The sequence below is a fragment of the Cyprinodon variegatus genome, unplaced genomic scaffold, assembly GCF_000732505.1.
Source record: "Cyprinodon variegatus isolate N-32 unplaced genomic scaffold, C_variegatus-1.0 Scaffold27, whole genome shotgun sequence".
In the NCBI taxonomy this organism is placed as follows: domain Eukaryota; kingdom Metazoa; phylum Chordata; class Actinopteri; order Cyprinodontiformes; family Cyprinodontidae; genus Cyprinodon; species Cyprinodon variegatus.
Genome location: NW_015150480.1, coordinates 1,584,932 through 1,596,388, shown reverse-complemented (window position 1 = coordinate 1,596,388; position 11,457 = coordinate 1,584,932). Strand labels below are relative to the sequence as shown.

Genomic DNA, 11,457 nt, shown 5'->3' with positions numbered 1-11,457 from the left:
ATATATACATATATATGTATATATATGATGTCAAATCTATATACAGTATATATATTATATATATGTGTGTGTGTTTATGTATGTTTATATATACTATATTTATACATTTGTAATATTAAACAGTTGAGTTTAGTGCAGCTCATGATTCACAGTATATAAAGCAATCTCTCTCTCTCTCTATATATATATATATATATATACATACATGTATGTATATATATATATATTATATACAGACATATGTATAGATATATATTTCTATTTACCCTTTTCACTGATTTGATATTGCAGTTAATAATAAAAACATTTACCAATTTAAGGATTTCTGATCTAACATGTCTGACAGAATATAAGAATGAATTCTTAGAATTCAACTTTGTCATTACGTTGTCACAAGTACAGAGCAAAGAAATTCACTCTGCATTTAACCCATCCCTTGGGGAGCAGTGGGCTGCCATTGTGCGGTATGCGCGGAGCAGTCTGGGGGTTTAGGGTCTTGCTCTGGAACCGAGTAGCAGTCTGTGGGAGTGGCGACCTCTGGATTATAGACTCAGCACGCTTCCACTGCACCACTCTGCCTGCCTAATAACGTGAAGTTTCTTTTATGTTTTTATGTTTCCAACCAATCTTCCATTTGTCTCAAAGGCAAATTTCCTCTTATAATATGGCTGACTTGCTGGCACTGGTCCTGCAGGAGGGCAAAGCTAAAACAGCTTCTGCTTTCCCGTTTCTATTAATCTCAAGGCAGTTGTCAGCCACCTTTACCTTTTAAAGAGACATCCTTGCTTTGTCATTCCAAAGGAAGTATTTTATCAGTCTGGAGCCAAATAGTAGCAGCACTCAGTGAAAAAGCAAAATGTTTCTGGTTGTTCTATTTACCTGCAACAGAAATATAGTTTGTTTCATTGATTGAATCAAGAACTTGTTATATCTGTTTTTAGAAATAAAACATAGAAAGATAAATTACAACAAAATTAGATGTATTTTCTTGAACACTAACTTAATAAATATAGAACACAGGAAAGAGATTATGTAGCCTATTGGTCTAAAAATGTTTCCTATTAAAATAAGGTAAACAAAAAAACTATGTGACCTAATAAAAAACACGTCATTTACAGGGTTAGTTTAGTGCTTGAAAACAAATATGCAGAAACTGCTAAAACACAGAAAAACTTTGGAGAATCTCATAAACTTTAGAGGCTAACTTACTGCCTGTTGAGAAGGCATACCAGTAAAGCAAATTCATTGTTCAACAATCACAAATGTAAACATACGTGGGACTATGCTTATTTTTACTGGAACATCCAATACAAATACGTCTCATTGGTGAGAAGAGCTTTTTTGGCAAAAACTATTGGGTTTGGAGTTAAACAAAGGATGAGCAGATGATCCATCATGCTGAGGGTCTGTTTACCTTCCAAAGGCATCCTGAACTCTGCATAATACCAGATCTGAGACAAAAATGGACAATTGGTTGAAACAGTTTAACAGGATAATGATCCAAGACAGGATGATGACCCAAAGGATTTCTTAAAATTCAGCCCATAAATGGTTTATACTGGAGAAAAAATTATTATTCCTTCATATCTGTTTCCACTCTCAGGCCTAAATGAAATGGGTGAGCTGAGTAGAGCAAAATGACTGATCCTGACTCTGCATGGAGAGAACTGAAGACAAAAGTCAGAATATTCATATTTTGACATGTAGAGGTCAACAAATATGTGAATAAAACAAAGAAATAAAAGAAAACACCAGTTCAAACCTTACCTTTAAACGAATGGGTTCATTCAAAAGAAATGTCTGCAAAAAGGCCATTTTATTTAAAACGACACTTTCTTAAACCAAACAAACTTTTCATTATGAGGGATTTCAAAGTCGTCCTCAAACCTCTTCTGTTCCCGTTTATTCTTTGTCATTAGAGGCGAGCAGATGGTTCTGCTTACTGCGGAGCTACAATCGCACCCAGCTGCTGAAATACAACATAACACTAGGAAGCATCTCACACACACGGTGCAAACTTCAGCTGTTCATCATCTGATGGCAATTTTTTTAATAAGAAGACATTTTGGTTTTATTTTATCAGGTAAGTACTGAAATATACAAAACACAGACACCTGCCAATCCAGTGGCAACAGTAGAATAGGAAAAATGACAAATGAAACCGGAACACGCTCCCAAACCAAACGAATGGAACACAAAGTACAAAACTGGGGTATGAATTCCTGAACTCTACTCTAATCATACCAGTTTATCTCTATTAACGTTGATTCCTCCGAGACAAAATTTAGAAAAGGTCCAGAGAAGATAAAAAAGGAAGGACTCTGGGAACATTATTCAGGTATCAACAGATTCCTGCTGAGCAGTAAAAAGTCTTTTCCAGAATCTGCAAAAAAAAAGAAAAAACAGGAAAAAAGAAAAAAAGGGAATGCAGTAACTTGAGAGCTTGCTTTAAACTCATCTTTGCAGTTTGCATGTCCATAGTTCTGGTTTGCACAAAGAAATTCACAATAACGAATAAATAAAACAGTTTGGAACAACATTTTTAGTGTGATCGACGCTCTCCTTTCTGCAGGGGAAGGTTGATCACACTTTCACACTATTAGCTGCCACCGTCAAACCTGAAAACACTGATAATTCCTGCAGCTGATTCCATGTGAGCTGCAAAGACTTTCCACTGATTGCTTGGACACCATTTGCTTTCTGTAGCAGCGAATAGTGTTTCTATTCAGTCGCTATTCTCGGTAGTTGTTTAGTACAACAACCTCCAACAGCTAGAAAATAAATGAAAGGAAAAACATGCAGGTGATGGTTCCAGTTCATGCCGAAGGACAAACAGATCAGAAAAGTTTAATTCTCAGACTGTTAATCCCTTGTGGAAGGTGCCCTTTACTTCTGATGTAAGACTTTGGTCATCTCCTCTCTGTCCTTACTGAGATTTTCTAAGCACTGTTTACGTATCAGGTTCAATTTTTGGCTTGAGTTTGTCCTGATGAAAAAAAACATATCACAACTAGGCAAATCCAGGGAATGTTTTACTAGTCGTTTTAGAAAAGAGGAAGCTCCACTTTGTCTTTTGATGCGTTTCTTTGACACGCATCTCTGCTCCATGTCGTGCTACAAAATAAGTTGGGGTATTCCCAACTCTAAAAGTTCCTGACCTGAAGCTCTCCACTGGTCCAGCTCCGCTCTGCTGCCTTAACAGTTCTGGGTGGGGAACCTGCCGCTCCCAAAGCTTTCACTTAGTAATTTATTTTTTTTAAGTCCCAGGTGACATCCCCATTCCTCTACGCAGTGAAGCTGGCTGACCACTAGGGGTCCTCCTCCATGTCGTCTAGGTTGGGAGCCATGATGAAGTGTTTAGGGTAAGGGAGGTTGTGCTCGTCTGCATACTCCTCCCATCGCGCGTCGTCACTCTCGTGGGTGATGTAACGCTCGCCTCGCCGTGTTTCAAACTCCCTAAGGTCCAGCCACGTCTGGTAATCCTGGAAAAAAATCACGCCCAGCTTTAAGGCTCTGTTGCTACCTTATTATGAGTCTGTCAACTTTGTGAAATGCTTATTTAAATAGAAAAAATAAAATAGAAGGTGTTACCTGTAACCAGGGATGGCTGAGACATTTGTCCACGCTGTACCTCTTCCTCATCTTGACTTGGAGAAGATTGTTGATCAGGTCTGTGGCTGTGGCAGAAAGATATGTGGATCAGACTTCATTATATTTAATAAGTATTCACAGCCTTGAACTTTATCACATTTTTTGTCCATAAGAACTATAGATATGTATTTTATTGGTAAAGCTCTAAGGTATAGCATCCATATAGTTAGTTTGAAACCTTTAAATAAAAGTGAAACTTATTGAACTCTCTAACGTTCTGCTCTCTCTGCTTTTTCTCATGGTAGCTTCACTTCGTCTGTTTCTGTTTGGCTGTGACTCCATCCTGGAGAGAAATATCAGCTGTGCTGCTGCCATCAACACCTTTGTTTATAGATGTTGGAGATCGGCCGTTTTTCCAGTGTAGTCCTGTTTCTCTGACTGTGACTAACTGGATTTGCTTCATCCTCTGGCATGGGAGCTGGCTCAGAGCTCGTCTGCCTGGCTGTGTGTTTCCTGGGACGGGCCGCCTTTTACAGTTACTTTTTGTGTCTCTGCTTCTGTCTCCTTGAACCCCAGTCAGCCTTAGCAGATGGCCGCTCACACTGAGCCTGGTTCTGCTGGAGGTTTCCTTCCTTTAAAAGGGAGTTTTTCCTCTCCACTGTCGCTACAAGCATGCTTAGTGTGAGGGATTGCCTTTTAGTCAATGAGTCGATGCAATCAACTGGTTTTCCTTAGATAGAAAACTTTGAATCAATTTGACTGTATGATCTGGTTGAACTGTAAAGTGCCTTGAGATGACATGTGTTGTGAATTGGCGTTATATAAATAAACTGAATTTAATTTAATTAAATTAAACCTTCTGCAGGGAGATCAGAGCCCATTTTACCTTCCTTATTTCCCACTGGATAGAATGAAAAGCACCTAAAGGTAGATCTGCTATATTAATTAATCTTTTTAATGATAACTTCCTCCAGTGTTTATTTTATTTCATTTAGAATCTATTTCATTTGATAAAACCCACAGACTGAAGTACAGATTATAAAATATGAAGGTTCCTCTGTCAACAAAAGTAAAACATCACTAATTCTGTGTCTAATGAAACTGAGATGCTTTAAACAAAGTTAAGGAAATATACATGCTGTCAGCATGACTTCCTGCTGCCCTGATTCTTAGCTCCAACACTCGGCCTAGAAGAGCAGTTAGAATCGGGTAAATAAAAGATGACATCGTCTTATACAGCAATACTACCTGCAGGATCAGACACTGGATACTGAATATGAACCTGTGTTTTAATGAGGTTTTTCAACAAAAAAAAGCTCCATGTGAGAGTGTCACTCTGTGAGATACAAAGTTCATAGGTCTGATAACTATTTGAATAAATAAAATTTAATCAATAACAGAACATTTAATACAAACAAAGCTCTGGTTAGCCAGCTTATTTATAACATTAAAAATAACCTTTTGTTATCCTACTTCTTGAATTAACGAAAAAAATAAATTATGATTGAGAATCATTTGGAAAGGGAATGTTAACAAGGAATCTGATTCGTTCAAATTCAGATGATTTCCAAATCTATTTTTGTTGGTTCCTGATCATTCCTGCTTTATTTCATCAAAGTTTGAGCTGTTTCAAAAAGGACGAACCTCAAAACTTCAATAAAATACATTTTAAATTTGTGATTGGATACAGAAAATGTGGAAAAGATTTTACTGCACATAAACTAAAAATCAGGCCAGATATCATCTTAAACAAACCTTTTAGCACAGTTTACAGGGTTTTGTGACCTTTCCATAGAGATAAAAGAATTCACTAAACATTAACACCATTCCTGTGGTGAACTGTACGTAGGAGGAGCTACAGCACGGACAGTTGAGAAGAAATGAAAGTGATTCATTTTAACCACAGACAGACAAAGCCAGCCATTAAAAAGTTCACATGACCCAGACGTGTAGGTGGGGAGGAAGACTTCATCTGAATTTCAGTTTGACAATACAGGTGCAACCAGGCCTGCAGCTATTTACAGAGGTGAAGCCCAGAATAAATGAAGCCTCGGTAAATTCCAAACTGAAGGGAGAAAGCGAAGAGAAACTCTGCTGTGTGTCCACCTACCCTCAGCAGAGATGTCCTTCCAGGGTGTTGGGGGGTACATGAAGGCAGCGTTCTGAATCTGATCATTAATGTCTTCGTCTTCATTAAAAGGGAAGGTTCCACTCAAGCTGACGTAGATGATGACTCCCACTGACCACATGTCTAATGACCGGTTGTAGCCTTTGCTCCGCAGCACCTCTGGGGCCAGGTAAGCTGGGGTTCCAACAACCGATCGCCGGAACGACTTCTCACCAATGATACGAGCGAAGCCAAAGTCACAGAGCTTCACCTGAAAAACAGCAGGAAAATTAATTACTTATTGTTTTTTTTTTCGAGAAGGAATAAGATGCAGATCTTAGATGATAAAACTCATTAAAACTCTCCTAAAAAACTTCACCAAAAAAACAGGAATTGATCAAAAACAGGACAAAGAAATTATGTTGACTTCATGTCTGGTGGATTGGTGCAGATTTGGTAACATCTTTTGGATAGTTGTCATGGTGACGCTCCTAATGACGACCAGCGACCAACTATTTTTAGAGTTGACATCAATTAAATAGATCCCAGGAAATTTGGAATAGAAACTGGCCCATATCATCACTGATCCCCTACTATAATTCAATTCAGTTTATTTATGTAGAGCTAATTCACAACACTTTACAATTCACCAGATCATACAGTCAAATTAATTCAAAGTTTTCTATCTAAGGAAAACCAGTTGATTGCATCGACTCATAGACTTGAAGGCAATCCCTCACACTAAGCATGCTTCTAGTGACAGTGGAGAGGAAAAACTCCCTTTTAACAGGAAGAAACCTCCAGCAGAACCAGGCTTAGTGTGAGCGGCCATCTGCCGAGGCTGACTGGGGTTCAAGGAGACACAGAGATACAAAATGCAACCTTAACAGGCGACCCCTTGTGTATACAATACACATTGATCCCGCTACAGAAAGTCTTCCTCATCAAAGATTGATTTCTTTGTTTTTTAACTTAGTGTGTGATTATTATATCGCAATGAAGATTGTCATTTACATAGACTTTGGTGGGATATCTTGAAGGAGTCCAGATCAATACTTCTCCTGACTTTCTGAAGGTGTATTAATAGATTTTGTTGGTCTTCAGCTGCATTTTTCTCTTCTGCCAGTTGTGTAAGCTCTACGCCTGCCGAAGACACGATTGACAGACCGTTGATATATGATTGGCCGAATTTGGTGTTCAGGCTGAGGTATAACTAAATGGCCTGCATAAGATAACGAAAAAAAAAACGACACAGATTTTAAGACAGGATTTTTTTTAAATAGCAATTTTCTTTTGAGACAATATCGTCTAATAAATAGTACATTTACATACATGTTTTATGCAGAATGATTTGACATTTAAATATGACTTCCCTATGACTTTAAAAAGGGAGTGTTGACCATTTAGAAGAGTAAAAAAAAACCTGGTTCTACAGACATCATGGCAACAGAGATTGCAGACATAAAACATTTATCTTTATTACCTGTGGAAAAGGCTCTGCAGAGGCCAGTAGTACATTTTCAGGCTTCAAGTCACAGTGCACAATGTTTTTGAAGTGCAGATGCCTCAAGGCCACCAGGATCTGTTATGAGAATTCAATCAGTTACCACAAACATATTTAGCACAGCTTAATAACCATAGACAATATTATTTCATTGCTTAAATGAATTACATCGTTCTTAGTTATTGAGGAAGATCTGTTATTTAGTCTCAGGAACAAGTAGCTGTGATTTGAGCATACCGATGACCCTAAATACTTCCACATTGCACAGCATCAGCTCATCTATATTCACCAGATCCTTGCATAAACCCCGGCTGTACAAATTTCAGCCTGTGGCTCTTAACCAAAACCACAATTCACTCATTCCCCAAATCCCGGCCTTGGCTCTGCGTGTCCTCGCGGCCACATCTGAGCCAGGCCCCGCTGCAGCTAATGGGGCCTTGGTTAATGGTCCCTGCTGCTGTTTGGGGTCCCAAACCCAACCAGACCCCAGGCCCCACTGCTCCTCTAATCAGGCCAAAGAGCCTCCAGCACTCTGCAGGCTGTAATCGGCAGCCATGCAGGAGGCTGTGATTCCGTGTGGCTCAGTGCCATATAAACATATCCACCCAATCAGAACCCTACAACAAGGATAAACAGCCCCTGAAGCTGGAGGAGAAGGTCATCACAGCCGAAAGAAAAGATAGAGAATTCAAGAAGATGATGGATCAAAACAGGCAAATGGGAGTTAGAAGAATATAGAGCAGCAGCCATTTAAAATGGCCCTTCCCGGTCAAACGGCAGTCGAATGGCAGCCAACTTCCAGCCACTAAAGTGACCCCTCCTTCTCCTGGACATGCATATTTTTTTACTCTGGCTCCACCCTATTCGTGAATTACAGGGTCTGACCAGGAGATGAAGCTTCTCTTTAGATCTTAATATCCACAAATAATGACAGAAAGAATATTTTAGTACAAAGGTTGATATTTAAAAAGGAATCTTAGGGGACCAGCCAAGGACCCATCAAGGAAAGTGGGGAAATGTTGAATGGCTACTACTGTAAGCTGTCATAAGAAGTGAAACACAGCCCTTTAAAATTCCCCTTATTTTTTTAAAGATTCTGCTTGAAACAATTCCAAAACTTTATCCCTAACCTGTCTTTGTCACTACTGTTGCCCTCTAAATATCATCACTACAAAGAAAGATAAAAGCAATTCATTTTCTTTTGCTTCTAAAAAACCCTAATCAAGGACATTCCAGTAAGTCTGCAAGTAAGAGTACTGCATATTCAGTACAACGCTCTGATGCGATCTATCTGCTCACACTGTACATCTAAAAACCACGTCGGACTCAGCTCCGCAGTGAGATGCCGCTGCTCGGACTTGTCAGTAAAGGCAATGACATATTTGGACAAAGACATGGCTAAGCAAACGTGGCTACTACGGTCTGTCAATTTTACAGACAGAACTCCATTTCACTCATCGCACCCTCGCCATGCTTCTGTGTTTTCATCTGAGAGGAAGAAGAAGAATCCTTGTTTGCTAACTAAGTGATTTGCCCACAACAGCCGACTGAAAATCAAACATATTTGATTTTCTCCCGACCTCACGATTCCTAATCAGGAGGTGGTCATGAGAGGTTGATCGCCCCTCGTTACCCCCTGTACGCTACATGACGCATGATCAGGCTGGAAGTCGGTTCGATCGAAAAATTCTCGCACGACTGGAAAAATCGTTCCAAAAAGGGCAAAAAAAATAAATCGCACAGCGTAAGCCCGGCTTTAAATACTTTACAGAGCAGCTTATAGAGAATTATTAGCGAGCACATAAATAAACAGAACTGTGAGCGTAAAGCTGTGAAAGAAAGATCCTGGTTTAAGCAACACAAACCTGAGTGACGAGGAATTTGGTGATCCGTTCCGGTAGTTTGCTCTTTTCACTGGACAGAATCATCTCCAGCATGTCTCCATGCAGCTTCTCCATGACCACAAACACTCGCTCAGGAGTTTCAAACATACATTCCAGGTTAACGATTCCTGGATGATGTAGATTCTAAAAAAAAAAAAAAAGATGGGATTTTATTCAGCATTTAAATCTAAGATCCTTTAAGGTCTCTATTAATGTACTGAGTCCTTCATTACCTGTAAAATGGCCACCTCATTCCTTAGCTGGCTCTCCTGCTTGGTAGGAAATCTCATCTTGTCAATAACCTTGATGGCAACGTCTCTGCCGCTCTTTCTATGCTTCCCTAAAACATGAAAGGAAGCCCACAATATGGGATTTAATACAAAAGTAAATCAAACTTGACATGACAGGTGACTAACGGTGAAACCTACCTCCATACACAATGCCAAACTGGCCTGATCCCAGCACCTCATCAGAGAATATTTGATACACTGAGGCAATATCCTGCAAAGATATGGTTTGAACTGTTACTTATTGCTGCTTTTAGCTTGTGGAAAAAGCCACCTCTCTCTACTGAAGTTGGACTCATCAGTAATTCCATCATCTACGGTTTGGCAAAACTCGTTCTTTTCCCAAATGTTTTCGGGAAAAGACAAATATTGCCAAATATTTAACTTTCACTCAGTGCAGAAGTGGAACTAAATCGAAAACCCCATGACCAAAAAGGATGAGGAAAAAAAAAGGAAAATGCAGGTTCCTCATTTGTGTCGAGAAGAAAAAAATTCCACTTGATGTTTTAATAAAAGCAAGGGTAAGATACAATTTCTGGTTTAACCACATCAGCTACTTTGCTAGCTTATATATGCATACACTTGCAAGCTGTGCTGGGAAATTGTGCAACTGCTTCTGGTAGAAATACAAAAAAATAATCTCCACTTACCACATTCTCCTGGATCTGGCAGTTGGACACAGATATGCTGATGGACAGCTCTTCTGAAAGAGGGAAACACATGATTTAATTTCCACCACAAAGCACTAAAGACACAATTTTCCACATGCATTTAGCAACAAGTAAATCAGTGAATATTTAAAGTTTGTGGTACATTCATCACATTCCAGTTTTTCTCTTTTATCTTCCTGTGAGCATCCTTGTGTGATATCACAGCTGCATGCAGCATCATGATGATACATTTTATACTATTATTATTTTTATTTATTATATAATTTTTTGCCCATGATGGGCAAAAAATAAAACCTTAAATCTGAAGAAACGTCTAGTGCTAAATGTATACAAGTATGCGATGCATTTCTAAACTCAGAATTGGGACTGTAACAAGGGTTAAGACTAAACACAAGGGAACAAATCCAGAAGGAAACTTAAGAAGGTGACCAGATTAAGGATGCTTATAAGGAAATATAATGCGTCTATTTCAGCTGTGCATTTAATTTGCGATTCACTTTTAAAGCATTGCTTTACATCGCGCTCACACTCCTTTGAGAGAGAAAAAAAATAAATAAATAGCTGTCTGAGAATCAACTTTCAATGGCCTCAGCCAGTTATAACCTGTCCTGCAGTCTTTGACCTGGCTGCATTTTCTTTTGAAATTTAGTTTCCATCCCATCTTGTAGGGAATGTTGGCCTAGTGGTTAGAGCAGTGTGCTCATGCTCTGAAAAGGTTGCAAGTACTCGGTTTCATCCCCAGAGCCTCCACTCTAGGTTCCTGAGCAAAACCCTTAACCCCAGATTGCTCCCCGGGCGCCACACAATGGCAGCCCACTGCTCCCATTTATTATGTTAAAATCCTTTACCTCCTCTGTTTTAGATTTGACATGATGTGGGGCACTGGCACAGCTCTGCTACAATGACTGCTCTCACTGCATTTAGGAAAAGCTCCAAAAAATGTTCTTAATAAACTTTTCTTTTTTTTTTCCCATTTGACCCAGTCAGATATGGTACATTGTCTGGTTTATGGGATAACAGGACAGAAATGAAAAATGTGGCCCTTGTCTGAAAATCTGGTCACCATCGATGCAAGAATTCCAGACTATTGAAAAAAGAAAAATTCAAGTATGATTTTAAGAACTGAATCTTCTGGCTCCCAATGCAATCACAGTTTAATGTTTAATGTTCAGGTCTAACAAAATTCCCATTTACTGATTATTAACAATGAATTACCAACCTAGACATAAACTCCTCCTCATTGGTTAAAAATCTATTTGAATTTTCATTCAAATATTTACTTAAGTTTTATTTACTTACCGTAAGTGATTCACCTCTAATTGGCATTAGATTTAGAATTGCTTTAGATTAATTTTGCTTTCTCCGTGTATATATATATATATATATATATATATATATATATATATATATATAT

The 11,457-nt window shown here is 38.8% G+C and overlaps 1 protein-coding gene across 2 annotated transcripts in view; it reads right to left on the bottom strand.

The window, feature by feature from the left end:
- Positions 1 to 3,258: 3,258 nt before the first annotated feature.
- Positions 3,259 to 11,457, bottom strand: part of LOC107098934 (serine/threonine-protein kinase D3-like) — a 73,685-nt gene continuing 65,486 nt past the window's right edge. For both annotated transcript variants that reach the window (XM_015396833.1, XM_015396840.1), the window contains 8 exons: positions 10,023 to 10,075; positions 9,514 to 9,586; positions 9,319 to 9,425; positions 9,068 to 9,229; positions 7,182 to 7,280; positions 5,702 to 5,969; positions 3,592 to 3,677; positions 3,259 to 3,482 (listed from right to left, as the gene is read on the bottom strand). In XM_015396833.1, the coding sequence (XP_015252319.1) occupies positions 3,309 to 3,482; positions 3,592 to 3,677; positions 5,702 to 5,969; positions 7,182 to 7,280; positions 9,068 to 9,229; positions 9,319 to 9,425; positions 9,514 to 9,586; positions 10,023 to 10,075 (1,022 nt within the window). In that variant the 3' untranslated portion in view covers positions 3,259 to 3,308. The remainder of the gene's footprint in view (positions 3,483 to 3,591; positions 3,678 to 5,701; positions 5,970 to 7,181; positions 7,281 to 9,067; positions 9,230 to 9,318; positions 9,426 to 9,513; positions 9,587 to 10,022; positions 10,076 to 11,457) is intronic.